Source organism: Myripristis murdjan, chromosome 17 (genome assembly GCF_902150065.1).
Source record: "Myripristis murdjan chromosome 17, fMyrMur1.1, whole genome shotgun sequence".
Taxonomy (NCBI): Eukaryota; Metazoa; Chordata; class Actinopteri; order Holocentriformes; family Holocentridae; genus Myripristis; species Myripristis murdjan.
Window position 1 is genome coordinate 2,952,308 of NC_043996.1, and position 17,036 is coordinate 2,969,343.

The following is a 17,036-nucleotide window of genomic DNA, read 5'->3' on the forward strand; positions in this document are numbered from 1 at the left end:
AATATCACCATTGTAATTTATGTGTGGAAAGCTTGTCTTTCTGTCAGCTATGGCAGGCATGGAGGGGAGAAGGTGGATGTTATACGCTAGCAGCCATTAGCCCATCCTCCATTCTTCCTTTATGCAATCATCCCTTCTTTCAGTTATCCCCTCTTTGCAGAAGACACCGATAAAGGAGGCACAATGGCCTCAGGGAGGCTGTTATTCCTTTCTGATGTGCTATCTGTCAGTCCAGTACACACACACACACACACACACACAAACAGAAGCAAAGACCTGCACGCATCTTTCTCTCGATAGTGATGATTCCATTGGAGAGGCAGGATAAAAAATGTTCTAACTGCTTTCATTTCATGTGCTTTATCTGTATCACAACTTGCTCACACATACAGACACACAAACACACACACACACACACACACACACACACACACACACACACACACACACAAACAGGCTTCCCTACACACATGGATGTGAACATACATGCACAGATGTGTTCACGAAAAAAACACTGCAACACACTGTCCATACTCTGTTGTTGCTAGACAGGTGATTATGCAACTATAATTCACTGAACAGACATGACATGAGAGGACAGGACAGGAAAGGGGAAGATAAGTGCATCAGAAAATGCTGTCTCTCTCAGTGCACTTTGACGTGTCCCTAGAACAGGGAGCCCATAGCATACCATAGATTTCTGGCACCATCTAGTGTTACATTAAACGCATGAATTCAGGGATACATGCCTCAGTGCTTTGTGGCATTGGTGGACAGCTGCATGTGAGCAGACTAAAAAATGGCCATCTACCTCAACCCTTACAAAATTATAATGCGGGATAACAGGCATCATGTGCTGTCAATACCACAAGGTTTAACAGAAACACATTGTCAGTGTGCGCTGACTGTGCACAACAACAACCTACAATGAAAGTAGATCCCGTAAGCGTTATTTTCAACAAATCAGTGGGCACAATATCTGCTACTACATCTCCAGTGTATAGTCCCATAAAATACTCAGTTAAACCCTCACACTCCCAAAAGGAAGCCATTGTCCTTGCTAGAGTGGATATAATGTATTGCTGCTGTCAAGTAAAGCGCTTACCAGACCCTACTCCAGTTTTGGGGATTTTAAAGGGTAAGTTCATCCATTTTGATAAATGTGATATTATTTCATCCCCCTCCCCCCCAGCTGTTCTGTAGGACAGTAGTGCTGCTATCTTCCTCTCACTGTTACTGAGTGCTGGATAATGACTGCATGCTCAAAATGCTAACTGTTAGCCTCCTGCCATTGCACTTCCCCCCGGCTATGGCTCTTAAAAATAACAGCCTTAATCCGCTCTGATTGTTAAATAAACAAGGTGTATGTTTGATGATATGTATCAGAGGTTTTACGGCCCAAAATGACATAAAACGATGACATGATGTTTTTTTTTAACTGTCAACGTGTTTTATGTTTTTTGATTTTCTTGTGTGGTCTAAGCTCTCTGTGCTGGTCCTCAGTTTAAAAGGTGGCTGGCAGGAGCCTGAGAGGTTTGTGAAATGTGTGATAGAGGGGAGCTGAGGTAAAAAAAAAAAAAAAGAAGAAGAAGAAGAAGCTAGCCACAACATGACCTGCCAGCTATCTTTTAGTAGCTACTTCAGAGAAAGTTGTTCAGAGAAAATTGTTGCGATCTACTTTCTGTCTCTGTGGTGGCTACTGGAGTGATACATGAAGTGCAGAAGTTACTGGATCTTTCTGGATGTTGATAGCAGGAAAAATACAGTTATAAATAGTAATTTGAGCAAAACTGTGGTGTGTGTGCCCATGGTAGTCATGTGTGCATTTTAGTTTCGGAAAGTGACACTTGCAAAGTGATGTTAACCCTCTCTTTGAGTGGATTAAAGCAGTTATTTTTCTAAGAATGTTAGCCGACTAGGGGGGGAGTGAAATAACATCAAATTTAGAAAAATGGAAGAACTATCCCTTTACAGCTGTACTCGGCTTAAGAAAATGAATCTCAATACCCAGATGTGATGCAAGGCGATGCCAGCGAACTGCATACAACACGCTTGCAGCTGGTCTGTGATACTTTATAGCAAAGGATATCAAAGTGTTGGGAGAGGCTCTGCTTTCATGCTGGCACAGATTAGACCCTCTGCTATTGATCGGACAGTTCAAGAGCCTCATCTCAGAGCTTGTTGACCTTGATAAAAATGTTTCGTTTTTTTTTTTTTTTTTTTTTTCCTGAAGTTCATTATGATGAATATCTCATTTTCTGTTTTCATGTTTCATCTAGTGATTTTATGTGTCCTCATAGATGTGGGCATTTGTTATATTCATTTGCTGTTCTGTGTCTCATCTTAGTCTCCTTGGTTTTTATGAGGCCTACATGTGTTTTATCTAGAACTAAACACCAGTGTAAAGGAGGAGTCAGTTGCTCTTTTGCGTTGAAATAAAGGTCTGACGATTACTTTGTCATTGTCTTTTTTTTCCACCAGTAGCTCTAATGACTATAGAATTTAATTTTGGTGAGTAGTGTGAATCTATAGGTGACTTTCACATCCACCATGGTTATCCCTGTGGTTGGTAGGCACAGTAGTCAGGGGAGAACACCCCGGGGCACTTTTACACTTAGCAGAATATTTGCATGTTGTTTGATAGCTTATTACATTCACACTTGTTTCGGCTATAATACAGTGAGAACAGAACTGGCTTTTACTTTTATGGCAGTCGTCCTCCTTTTGTCTCGACATCAAAGGAAGATTAAAGAAACAGAACTGGAGAGACTGATATGACTTACTTCAGTGAGGACACCATTCCAAAGAAGGCACACTGCCATCACAACCTGGTGCTGATGTAAAAGGCTGCGGTGTCATGATTTCATAACTGATTTACAAAAGACCCAAACAAGGTAGTCTGCTTGAAAAGCTAGATCTCTGATTGGTTCTTAGTGAGCTCTTGAGCGGCTCATGTTAACTGAGATTTTTTTTTTTTTTAATCCTTGTATTTATATATTTATTTATGTATTTATTTAGCCTTTATTTAACCAGGTCAGTCCCATTGAGATTAGAATATCTTTTTCAAGAGAGACCGGGCCAAGAGGGGCAGCAGCATATGAAGTAGTTTCAAACAAGACAAAAAATAATAATATTAATAATTCAGTGAGAGATACGAAGCTTTGGCATTTAAGATAATTTTGCAAATGATTCTAAGCAGAGAGAGTAGAAAATATGAAGGCCTTGGAGCCCAGCTCAGTCTGTGCTTTAGGTATAGTCAAACCATGACATACTGTGCCAGCACTGTGAACTGTGGACTGGCTGAGAGTAATTTATAGCATGCTGTGCCTCATTTGTCTCTTTTGTAATGCTGTTCTGAAATCATGACACTGCAGTATCCTTCTTTGGCTGCACAGACAAAAGGAAGATGCCTGCCACAAATGTTGAGACAAGTTGTATCGTTAAGTATAAGTTCACGCTCTTTGACCAATGATAAGCAAGCAGTTAACACTCTGGTTTACATACAGCAGTCCACTTGTATTTGAACTGTTTGAAAGTCAACCAAGTGATAAATAGTAACAAACTATCAAATGACCTGTTAATCACGACCAAGCAACTATTCTGACTATTAGTTGTGAAATGCCCTTGGTATCATCACATAATGTGGCTGGTAGTCATCTAAATGCCACTCAGGAAAATCTGTTTTCCCTGATAAATGCAAATTTATGTAGAAAGGTTTTGGTGCATCCTCACTTGGTAATTTAGACAGACAAAACAGGTGGGTTTTTGCATGATAATCGCTGATTTAGTTATTGGGTCAGTTTAAACCTGCTGTGGTATAAGACTGTTACAGTATACTTGTCAGCAAAGCTTTACACAGCCAAAGAGGAATCTATGGGATAGGTGTGCTTACCCATAAGTATGACGACACACAGCAGAATAGCCATCATAGCTCCAGTGCTGAGACCCACAGGCAAGAAGACGGCCTCGGCCGAGCAGGAGAGCAGGAAGCCTCCCGGCTCGCAGGAACAAACTCGAATCGTGAGTGTTGCTGTGCTGCTCTGGGCTGGATAACCGCTGTCCTCAACCACAACAGGAAGCACGTAAGTGTCCTGCACACGCCGCTGGAAGCCCAGGCGTCGCGTCACGATGCCGGCTGTGTTGTCTGGAAACCACAGTTGCATACAAGTATGAAATTACGAGTATGAAATTACAAAATAATATCCTGCATAACTAGTACTTTGAATGTATACCTATCAACAGATAAAGACATATCAGATCCGACCTTCCCACTATGATTATGCCAAGAATCTAGAAACATTTACAATGGGGACTGAGGAGTGTAGACACTGGTAGCTTAGCAATAAAGGCTGCACTTTTACACACACATACACACACACACACACACACACACACAATCCCTGAACATGGCAAAATTGGTTGAGAATTTGCAGGTATAATTATTGCTGGAAAGATTTTTTCATAAACGTGGACTGTCTATGCAGTAGAGAGACAGAAATATTTTTGAAATTGGTGCTACATGATCAGAGAAAAAGGGGCTGTGTTGGGGCTGTGTTATGCCCTTTGGGTCAAAAGGAACAGAGTGCACTGCACAGATAACACCACTGGGTAAAAAACTGGGGCAGTGTATGTGCTAAGCTAGTCTTGAACGGATCTCATGGAAAAAAAAAAAAAAAAAAAAAAACTGTAACGTTTACCATGTTGGTAACAAAACACTGTTGCTGCTGCACTTCAGATGACCATTTTGCTCCGCGGACAAAAAATGTGTAATTACAAGAAAGGCGTCATCAGCAAATGAACAGAGAGGCAATGCACAAAGGTCTCACTCACTTCCATACGAACTGGCTTAGATCATCATGCTGCTTCCAATTTCCCTACCCAGGACACACTCACACAACTTAACGCACACACCTGATGGCGATCGGCTGATAGCGATCGGCTGATGGCGATCAGCTGATAGCAATCGGCTGATGCCGATCAGCTGATTATCCCGACAGTATAATTCACCTGGCTGTGAGTGCCAGGGTTTGCCTCCTGACTGTTTGCCGAGATCACAACATGTCTCCTATCTCCTGGCCTGCAAACTTATCCTGTGTGCGTCTTCAAATGTGAGTGTGGATTTTCTCATGCCTTGCCTTTGATCTTGGCTGTATCCCCGACATCTGCCTTTGGGCGGCAAGCAGCAATAATATGAGCGATGCCAGTACCCGGAAGTAATGTAGATATGTAAATATGTAAATATATATTCTCCAAGTATATTGGTTTAATTTCGTAATTTATGTTAATGTTGCCATGGTAGTTATGTAACTTTACAATGTTATATTGTGCTGTTCGAACAGTAAATTAATTATGCGATGTGTGAATGTGAAATGTTAGAATGGAAGGCCATTAGGGCCAAAAAATTCAGATTATGACTGTTATGTTAAATGTGCTGATACAAAGTGCTATGTTATGTTAATTATGCATATGAGTTCTGATGGCTATTTTTTGTTTCCTCTTTTGTTGTTACAGCACGCATACAAATTAAGCCTCTACAAGAACGATAAAGAAAGCAAAGATGAAAAGAAATCAATAAATGCCCGTTTGCGGCTACACTGGACTTCTCTCTCCTGTGTCCTCCTTCCAACTCTCCTACCATCTGAACGTGGTTAGCCTGTTCCCCAGTCTCTTAAAGTGTCCCAGACTCTGTAATAAAGCATAACCTGAAGTGGGCGTGACCATGTGTCAACCAACTTGTTGGCAGCTAAACATCGAGTCAGAGGACACCCCACAAGGCCCCTTTTGGAAATACTGCAAACAACTCCAGTGTGTGTGGCCTATGCATGGCCTGATCCATGTCCCAGTTCAGACCCGGTGTTTTGTATCCAGAAAAACGGCTCAAGTGATGGGATCTCAATGTGTCTTCAAACCATTTTGAATGTGTTCACACCTGTATTTGGTGTTAATGCCAGGTCTGAACAGCCTGAAAGCGGATTTCTTAGCCTGGGACAAACCCTGCAACGAAATCTTGCTGTGTACCCAAACCTGACGTTATCTGACTTTTTGTGGTCACACCAAGCTAACCTCCATGGGCTCTTTTGACTGAACCGCCTGAAGAGTTGATCAGCTTTTCGGTGGCCTATAAATCTGCTCAAAGTTTCATGATGACATGTGTTTCTGTTCAGACATTATGAGCCTGTTATGCCTGTGATATGCCACATCCTTTCTGGCCAAGGGTTGTGGAAAGTTGATCATTTCTTCCTTGACCCATGACCAACCTCTCCAGCAAATCATGCAGAAACTATGACCCCTCCTCCCACCCACCAACCCACCAACCCCCCCCCCCCCCCCCCCCCCCCCCCCCCCACACACACACACACACACACACTACATTTTCATCCAGTAGAGGATAAAAAATTGATGTGTAGTTGATATAGCTAGAGCAAAATGTTTAAAAAGATTCAAACCAGTGACTGTTAGACAGCCTTTCAGCATGAAGTAAGTGTGTGTGTGTGTGTGTGTGTGTGTGTGTGTGTGTCAGAACAGATCCACTCTCCCTTGGTTGGACCGAGATCTAGCTTGACAAGGTAGAGACCATTAAGGCACCTTGTTCCTGTTATACACACACACACACACACACACACACACACACACACACACACACACATACACACACACAAACACGCACTCACACACTCACACACATGCTCCAGTTCTCCTTGGTGGCTGCAGGCCTCTATGTCTCACACTATCAGCCCTGATGCTGACTGTATGGGTACAAAAATACAACAATGCTTGTTAGATGGTGAGAAGCAGCAGGGAAAAAACACAGAAAATGTCAGCGGGGGCTTTGTTAAAGCAGAATGCTTCCTGGCAACTGTCTAAGGTAAATGGATTTGGGGGAAAGGAACTAATAATTGGCAAAAAAAAATTGCCTATTTTTGTTTGCTTTTATTCCCTATCATAGTGGAGACAAACAAGTAAGAAAACCTCTGCAACTAAATGATGAAGACAGAGGACAACTAAATTAAGGCAAAAAAGATGCTTAACCTGGTTCTGATAAAACATTTCATTTTATAAATGAATAAAGAAAAAAAACAAAAGTACAAATAAAATGAACAAAGAGCACAGCATTGTGTCTTATATGAAAATGATGATGAATATTTATTTATTTATTCATTTTTTTGATGTTGGCTTTCTCCTAAACTCTCTGTCTTGTTTTGTCTGCTTTATTTTGCGTCTCAGGATGGTGATCTTCAAACTCAGTCCATTTGGACTTTTTCGTATTGTTTTTTAAATCTTTTTCTTCTGTAAATTAAATATCTGCGGTCAAGATGATAAGACTTGTGCACAAGGTAGCAATGTCCTTCCCAAACCTGACACACTGAAAGGATCACTTCAGGACAGTCAGCTTTTGGGTAAAAATTTGGCTAATTTGAGGTTCTTAAATATTTGTTAATTCCTAAAGGACTCTGACAGCATTTGGTTTATTTCTGGAAGGTCTCATGTGAGTCCAGTAAGCTGCACCCCTTTGAGATGGAAAATCCTCATTACTTTTGACCACCCTTGCATTTTGCACAATAATGGAAGGCGAGCTTGTGCGTGCCAAGGTCAACTGCGTTCCCATTGTCACTTCCAGTGACAACGGGAATGCAATGAGTTTGATTGCACCTCAGTGAGCCTATGTCCAATCCAGTTTCCAGGTGCTAACTAACCCAAGGCAAAAAGTCCACTTCAGTCAAGTGGCAGCGCTTCACCAAATCTAGGGTATGGCAGAATAATGACACAACAGCAATGGGCCAGACAGGGCTAACCATGCCCTGAGACAGAGGCAAGTCTCATGGGCAGGGATTACCTGGCTTTGGGCGGGGAAATGGTGTTGCTGATATGTAGAGATGTCAGTGCAGCAGCTTGTTTCAGTTGTGTATGTGTGTATATATATATATATATATAGAGAGAGAGAGAGTATATCTATATCTATCTATCTATATATCTATATCTATCTATCTATCTATCTATCTATCTATCTATCTATATATATATGTGTGTGTGTATGTATATATATATATATATATATATATATATATATATATATATATATATATATATATACATATATATATATATAAATATATATGTATATATATATATATATATATACAGTACAGTGTAGATTCTCACTGAAGGAATCAAAACTATGAATGAACACATGTGGAGTTATGTACTTAACAAAAAAAAAGGTGAAATAACTGAAAACATGTTTTATATTCTAGTTTCTTCAAAATAGCCACCCTTTGCTCTGATTACTGCTTTGCACACTCTTGGCATTCTCTCGATGAGCTTCAAGAGGTAGTCACCTGAAATGGTTTTCACTTCACAGGTGTACCTTATCAGGGTTAATTAGTGGAATTTCTTGCTTTATCAATGGGGTTGGGACCATCAGTTGTGTTGTGCAGAAGTCAGGTTAATTACACAGCCGACAGCCCTATTGGACAACTGTTAAAATTCATATTATGGCAAGAACCAATCAGCTAACTAAAGAAAAACGAGTGGCCATCATTAGTTTAAGAAATGAAGGTCAGTCAGTCCGGAAAATTGCAAAAACTTTAAATGTGTCCCCAAGTGGAGTCGCAAAAACCATCAAGCGCTACAACGAAACTGGCACACATGAGGACCGACCCAGGAAAGGAAGACCAAGAGTCACCTCTACTTCTGAGGACAAGTTCATCTGAGTCACCAGCCTCAGAAATGGCAAGTTAACAGCAGCTCAGATCAGAGACCAGATAAATACCACACAGAGTTCTAGCAGCAGACCCATCTCTAGAACAACTGTTGAGAGGAGACTGCGCGAATCAGGCCTTCATGGTCAAATAGCTGCTAGGAAACCACTGCTAAGGAGAGGCAACAAGCAGAAGAGATTTGTTTGGGCCAAGAAACACAAGGAATGGACATTAGACCAGTGGAAATCTGTGCTTTGGTCTGATGAGTCCAAATTTGAGATCTTTGGTTCCACCCAACGTGTCTTTGTGAGACGCAGAAAAGGTGAACGGATGGATTCCACATGCCTGGTTCCCACTGTGAAGCATGGAGGAGGAGGTGTGATGGTGTGGGGGTGTTTTGCTGGTGACACTGTTGGGGATTTATTCAAAATTGAAGGCACACTGAACCAGCATGGCTACCACAGCATCCTGCAGCGACATGCCATCCCATCCGGTTTGCATTTAGTTGGACGATCATTTATTTTTCAACAGGACAATGAGCCCAAACACACCTCCAGGCTGTGTAAGGGCTATTTGACCAAGAAGGAGAGTGATGGAGTGCTGCGGCAGATGACCTGGCCTCCACAGTCACCGGACCTGAACCCAATCGAGATTGTTTGGGGTGAGCTGGACCGCAGAGTGAAGGCAAAGGGGCCAACAAGTGCTAAACACCTCTGGGAACTCCTTCAAGACTGTTGGAAAACCATTTCAGGTGACTACCTCTTGAAGCTCATCGAGAGAATGCCAAGAGTGTGCAAAGCAGTAATCAGAGCAAAGGGTGGCTATTTTGAAGAAACTACAATATAAAACATGTTTTCAGTTATTTCACCTTTTTTTGTTAAGTACATAACTCCACATGTGTTCATTCATAGTTTTGATGCCTTCAGTGAGAATCTACAATGTAAATAGTCATGAAAATAAAGAAAACGCATTTAATAAGAAGGTGTGTCCAAACTTTTGGCCTGTACTGTATATATATATATATATATATATATATATATATATATTTAATATATATATATATATTTTATATATATATATATATATATATATATATATATATATATATATATATATATATATTATTATTTATTTTTTTTTTCTAATAAATAATAAATGTAGCAACTTCTGATCAACATACCGGTTAAGCCCCACACATTTCCGGTCGAACCACACCAACTTCCGGTTTAGGCACCGCCCGCTCCGAATACGATTACGAATAATGTAGATGGTTAAACAGATACAGATACAGATACAGATACAGATACAGATAGTGGTGTACTCGCTCATCCCTAGTAGAAACACAAATGGATTTTGCTCCTGTGGCTTGCGGCCGTGGGTCATCAACAATGTCTGGCTCGAAGACAGCCCTAGCTATAGTGCAATAGTGGAAAGAAGGCTGTTTATAGTAAGCCAAAATCCAAGTCATAGTAGCAAAGCAAAAGGTCCCCTTCAATCCAGTAGTGGTGTCTCACTAAAACCTAAGGTATGGTGGATTTATGACCAAACACAACTACAGTGTATGCCTCGCACTGAAATGTTGCACCATACCTAACACTGGCTACGTTTACATGCGCAAAATTTCTCCAATCCGGTCTAAACCTTGGTTGATCGGAAATTCCAAATCCACTGTTTACATGTACACTAAATAAAATGATCCGATCATGACGTGCGTATACATGCACCAAGCGTTTGATCAGAATAAATCATTTGGGCATGCGCGGAGTCGTCTAATTTTCTGGAAACAGTAGTAGAAGAAGAAGCTGTACTTCCGCCTGTGTTGTAAACAAACGCCGTGTTGTCTGCACGTCCTCAGCTCGTTCACTCTTTGTGCCTCTCACATTTTATTTTCCTCCCCTCTGGCACAGTGTCTGTTTATGTAGGTTTTTTTTTTTTTTTTTTTAATATGGACCTTTTGGACCGTTTGCTGCTTGCCGAAAAACGACCGGCTGCCGCAAAGGCGGAAACGCATCACACTGACGTAACACAATTTTACCCCAACCAGGAAGACAGGATCCGAATGGATGTGTACATGGACGCCGTTCAGAATAATGATCGGCATAAACCACCTCTCTCTTTCGGAATGAAATTTCTTTCCGAATGGATCGTATCGGATCACAATCTTCCGATTGACGTGTTTACATGAAGCATTTTGAACCTGATTTGGCCTTTATTCCGATTATTTGTGTCCATGTAAACATAGCTAATGTAAGGTCCCCATAGAATTACATAGACTCGCAGAACCAAACAATCTAACCAGAACAAGCAAAACATAAATTCAAATCTAACAGTGACACTACCTACAGCCAGAGAAAAGAGACCAGCTCTGCGGAAAGTCTCCACATGAATACAGTTCAGACACACCATGTTGGACGCTGTTTCTCTGACTGAGTGCTGTTCCAGGCATTCCGCTGCTCAATAAGGAACTTTCTTGTCCAAAATTGTTGAAGAATGACTGCTTAGGTGGCCTTGTCCCCTTATTTTTTTCACTGCTGTCCGATGATAGTGCGCAGATGAGAATGCTGAGCGCTCAAACTCAAGCAATGCAACATCACAGTGGTTCCCATGGCAACCGGTTAGTGTGAGAGCAGGGCACTGGTGCAACATTACTGACCCTTGGAAATTTTCCGGCCCATTGTAGATTTTAATTAGTCATTTATCCTATTGCGTTCAACAGGAAATTTAGTACACATTGGTAACTTAATCACAGATTTTCCTATTTTGGTTGCCACGCAAACTCAAACGCAAAGGTTGCCCTTGCTTCGGTCCGTCTCTTAAGGAAAACTGCAGCTTTCCCAAACACGGCAGCAGCCAGGCTAGAGAGCGACTTGCACACAGTTGCACTTGTTGAAATGCTTTGAAAACGACTGGAGCGAGGAAGGCAACCTGTAACATAAGAGTTGAAAGCACAATGGGAAAAACAGGGAGGAAGTGGAAGTGGAGCAGGGTTCAGTGACAACTCTGAGGCAACAGTTTGAGGCTAAGACAGACTTTTAGAGGAAGGCTTTTTTTTGTAGCAAATTTGTTTTTTGCCTGTTGTCATCCTTTTTTTTTTATCAATTTTATTTCATTTGTTTTCAGTATATACTTTGGGATTATGTTTTATGTTTTGTTTTATTTTTTCTCTTGTTTTATTCTGAGTATGTGTTTTATCTTGTTATGTGAGGAACTTTCTAATTTTGTTTTGAAAAGCACTATGCAAATAAAGTTATTTATTATTATTATTGTTATATTTGGCATGTTTGGAAACCTTGGACCAAACAAAACTGTGAGTTTGGCTGCATCTGTAATGGTGAACACCTCGAAGGAACTGGCAGAGTTGTACAGGCTAAACATGGAGTGTAGTTGAATTCTCAAACTTTTTAGAGGCGTTTCATGGAGAGGTCATCACGACTGTGCAGCATTTTTGAAACTGGTGGTTGCAAAGGCCGCCCCACCCACGCACACCCGCAATAAATACACACACACACACACACACACACACACACACACACACACACACACACACACACACACACACAAATACGCCAACCCGGACCTGCGCACCTGAATCAATGCAGCTGACTCAGTCATGCTGAATCCAGTAGGGCAACTGGTACACCACCAGCATTTATTTATGTATGTTTTCAGTATAGATGTGTGTGTGTGTGTGTGTGTGTGTGTGTGTGTGCTAACTCAGTCGCCTAACTCAGTCACCTAACTCACTCAACTCACTCACTCACCTCTTTCAGCTAATTGATTTAACTAACTCACAACTCATTCAGTTAACTCAGTCACCTGACTCACTCATTCACTCTCACTCAACGAACTTACTCGAGTAACTCATTCACTCACTCGCTCACTCACTCATTCACTCACTCACTCACCACTTTTAACTAACTGACTTAACCAACTCAGTTACTGAGCGAACTCAGTGACTTCCTCACTCAGCTCACTCACTCTTTAAACTCATTCAACTGCCTGGCTCAACTTTGACATAAGTACAGCATCACTGATCAGATGTTTGAATAATAACATAATTTTAATAATAACAGAGCCAGTGGCCTGGCTATTGTTCATGCTGGCTCATTGCAAAGGCTCTGCTCCTGTGTCTGTGTGTGTGTGTGTGTGTGTGTTTGTGTGTGGTATGTTTCTAGTAATTTTCTTGTAAACATTCTATTGCTGCTATTTTTTTTCTAATGTTCCAGTAACTTTGTTCTTCTGCTGCTTCTTCCCCTTTTTTTTTTTTTTTGAAAGAAATCAAGTGATTTTGATCAGATTTCAATGGGTTAATTGTAACTGAAGCTTTTCCATTGCACCAATTTTCAATTGTAAATGAAGGCCGGTTTTGGTATTTGTGGAGCTCAAGTTTTCAGAAAATATGAGAGAAAGTAGAGGGGTGATAGAATAGCAACAACCGCTATACAAACACTTCTAATTTAGTCTAACCAGAGCTCTCTAAGTGTTTCTCAGTTGACATATGGCATTTCTACAATACTGTGACTCATCTTGTGCAGCCAGTGTTGGTCTTGGGAAGCTGACTAATCCTTCCCCTACAATAGAAGTGTGAATCATATGCAAAAATAATCAAATGATGTGGAGGCACAGTGAAGTTGCAGAGAACTTGAATAGCATTATGGATCTGCATTTATCTACGCTTAACCTGTGGTGTAAACATGCAATAATATTAATTGATTCGATTCATATTAAGAATTCAGAGCAATATTTTTCTTCTGCTGCTGCCATGGAAACACATCAGGATTCCTTGGCCCAACAGTGGGCTGGTGAAGCACCACTTATAATGTTTCTCCCATAACTAGTGTCATTAAATACACAAAACAACTCTAAATATGTTTCTAATATTTAACTCATATATATTTTTTACATATATGTATAATGTAATAAAGTTTGTGCAAACTTTTTGTAGAGTGACATATTTGCTACCTGTTTTTTTCAATCTTATCTTTGAGACAGGCTCACTCCAAAATTTGACCTGCTTTCTGCTTTGTGACCTACAAAACGAGCTCAACATTTAATAGATTTCCACTGTGAAAAATGCCAACAAAAAATAAGAAAAAAAAATCAGCCCATCAATTAAAAATTAAATTAAACGAAATGAATTTAAATTGAAATTCAAAAATAAGTAACATAACATGAACTTTTGAGAGTGAGTGACTTTCTGGATGCTTGAGGTGTCTTGCATCTATAAAGTTTTTTTGTATTTGTGTTCATATTCAACATATAAAATTTTCAGCCTGACAGCATGAAAGAATTTTTTCCCCTGTTTTCACAAGCGATGCCTCACCTTTATCTAACTGCACCCAGAGGTTCTCTTTCATTTTTTTCTTTCTTTTTTCCCACTTTCAACATGCTTTTTGTTACAACAGTTCATAAACAATGCTGTCAAAATATCAAAACATCAAAACAAATATCATCTCTCTCTCTCTTTCTCTCTCTCTCTCTCTCTCTCTCTCACACACACACACACACACACTCTTTCTCTCTCTCTCTCTCTCTCTCTCTCTCTCTCTCTCTCTCTCTCTCTCTCTCTCTCTCTCTCTCTCTTCACTTGTCCTTACTTCCAAAATCTCGTATAGTGAAGTTTCTGTTGCGGAGCTCCTTGGGGGATTTGAAGAAGAACCTCTGGCCAACAGGAGGAAGGTCTTTGTCTGTGGCACTAACTGTCTGGATCACCTGGTCAGGCAGAAAACAAAAGGAGAAGCATTCCAGCATTCCCTACATACATAAAGCTTTACAGCTGCACTGTGTAAGAATCCATCTCTTTCTGTAAATATCCACCTGTGTAAATCACAAAGTGGGACCAAATCACAAAAGGATGCACCATCATAACTTTTGATTCATTGTATTTGCCAAGGTTCAATTCTGAATGCACAAAACCTCTAGACACAGAAAGTGCCGAAGTGTAATCAGAAAACAGATTTTTTTTTTTTTAACACAAAATTAACAACAAAAACAAATAATACAAGGTATCAAGATACAGGGTGACCCAAAAAAACGGGAACTTTTGAAGTGCGTATTGGCAGACATGAGCAAGTGGCAGCACAATTTTTAAAAAATGAAAATTCCATCATTGTTTCTTAAATGGCATGTCTTCAGGTTTCAATTACTATGAATAAAATATTTTTCTTCCATCACTCTTGGTTTTATTGGATTGTTAAAACGTTCCATTTTTTTTGTGTCACCCTGTACTTCAAAGTAAGACATTCCTACTGTTTATTGAACATATATGGTATGAAATGATGGTAATATATGGCAATAAGATGGGCCTGCTCCTGGTGCATTATTTCTGAGGACTGAAGTCCTATAAATTTCATCCTTGTACAAAAACCAGTACATTCTCATTCCTAGGTCATCAAATACCACAGGTTTGTCATCCCCCTTTCACTTGTGATGCCTATACCGGACGCAGCCTTCAGCATCAGGATGAGAAGCATCGGGCTTTCTCACTTTCATCATGTCTGTGTCTGTTAGATTACAAAACCACTTGGTTAAGGTTAGAGAAAGGTTAGGTTTAGACAACATAACCACTTGGTTAAGGTTGGGAAAAGGTTAGGTTAAGGCATAAAGATGGAAACTGGACATGGTCTCAGTCACTCATGACAGGTCTCACTGGAAACGGGAATGGAGCTCAGGTCTCGTGTGTGAATGCCCTGTGCCATCCACCCCGACCACCTCCTTTCACAGACCTTCTTCTTCTTGTATGACATCACCATGTCTTCTACTGATGCCAAATGGTGCCTCTGGTTTCTAATGGGCACCCTTGGCATAAGTATAAGATGAAGAAGTGCATGAACAGGTTCCAGTAATTTGACACCCTGGGAACGAGAGTGGGCAGACAAAAATCGTATAGTGCTGCTTTAAAGCAAAATTGAGCTTTGATAGCATGGTGGGCTGTGGTGGGCACCTGGGCATGATTACCTGGGCATCCACATGGTCGTGAAATCTCCTCATCAGTTGCTCTGTTGTCCCCTGGGCTGCTAATCCACAATACTGGATTTGTGCCACTCCATTCACTTCCATAGTGCAGCAACACAAAATAACACTTTTAGCTCATAAACAAATGTGAACAAAATGGATTTTGACAAACTAAAAAACAGCAGGTCCTGATACCCATTTTTGGTCAAAGTGCTAACAGGCTGTTTCTTCTTGGTGCAGGGATACTATGCAGAAATTTCCTACAGATGCTGTGTTCCGGGTCTAGTTTCTAGTCCAAAAAGGGAACTAATAAGAAAAGAGGCGTTTAATATCCTAAAAAAAAAATGGGTACCAGGACTTGTTGTTTTTTATAGTGGCATTATGTGTCTTGTTCATGTTTGTTTATGTGCTAAAAGGGATACTTCGTGTTTGCTGTTTTGTTGCGCTATGGAAGTGAATGGAGAGACACAAATATGTCTGTATCATGGAGGAACTAATGAGGATAGATTTGGATACACTCCACCAAATCAGTTTTGCTTTCAAAAGACATGTACATACACAGTCAGACAGCTGTGCTTACCTGTCCTGCTTTGGCGTTTTCGCAGACGAAGGTGTCTGATGGAACAGCCAGCTCAGGGGGGAACTCATTGACGTCCAACACTTTGACTATCACCGACACCTTGGTGGACAGCAGAGGGTTGTCTGCAAAGTTCCACACAATCTAATGCTGTTATACAGTCAGTGACATGGCCTAGTGACAATTACAGCCTAGCATCAAAACTGACAACAAATGGATTTCAGTAGAGACGATGGTTAAACCCACATGATATGTGGGAGCAGCAGCACATTAAAAGCTGATGTATTTGTTGAACTTTTACATCTTTTACATGTATAATTACACTAACTAGGTTCTGTTTCGACTCTCACATATCTTGGCATTCATTTCTATAGCTAACTTTTAAACTATTAAACTATATTTTACTTTTAACTTTTAACTATTTATGTTTCCTATTTGCCACTTTTTGAAAATTCCTTTCATCTGTCCTCTTGCATAACTTAATATTAAGCATATTACATCTTCATACTTTTATCAACCACTATGAGCTACATCCTCTGTATGAAAGGTATCCTATAAATAAAGTTTGTTGTTGTTGTTGTTGTTGTTGTTTTTGGTAACCCTAACCCTAACCCTAACTGCACCATATGAGTATGCTCATTGAAAATATTGACTTCAAGTCTGAAATGAGCCATGGTGCATAATGTGACAGTCACACTTGGTGCTTGGGCAAATTAGTAAAGCTCTCTCACACAATGAGAAAACCCAGCTGATTCATCGAGGATAACAGCATGCCGTGATGCACAGATCCAACATTTTCTTTAGCC

General features: G+C 40.4%; 1 protein-coding gene across 8 annotated transcripts in view; it reads right to left on the minus strand.

The window, feature by feature from the left end:
- The window catches only part of cdh12a (cadherin 12a), a 107,820-nt gene that overhangs the window by 12,956 nt on the left and 77,828 nt on the right, over positions 1 to 17,036 (minus strand). For all 8 annotated transcript variants that reach the window (XM_030075195.1, XM_030075192.1, XM_030075194.1 and 5 more), the window contains 3 exons: positions 16,234 to 16,355; positions 14,297 to 14,411; positions 3,893 to 4,144 (listed from right to left, as the gene is read on the minus strand). In XM_030075195.1, the coding sequence (XP_029931055.1) occupies positions 3,893 to 4,144; positions 14,297 to 14,411; positions 16,234 to 16,355 (489 nt within the window). The remainder of the gene's footprint in view (positions 1 to 3,892; positions 4,145 to 14,296; positions 14,412 to 16,233; positions 16,356 to 17,036) is intronic.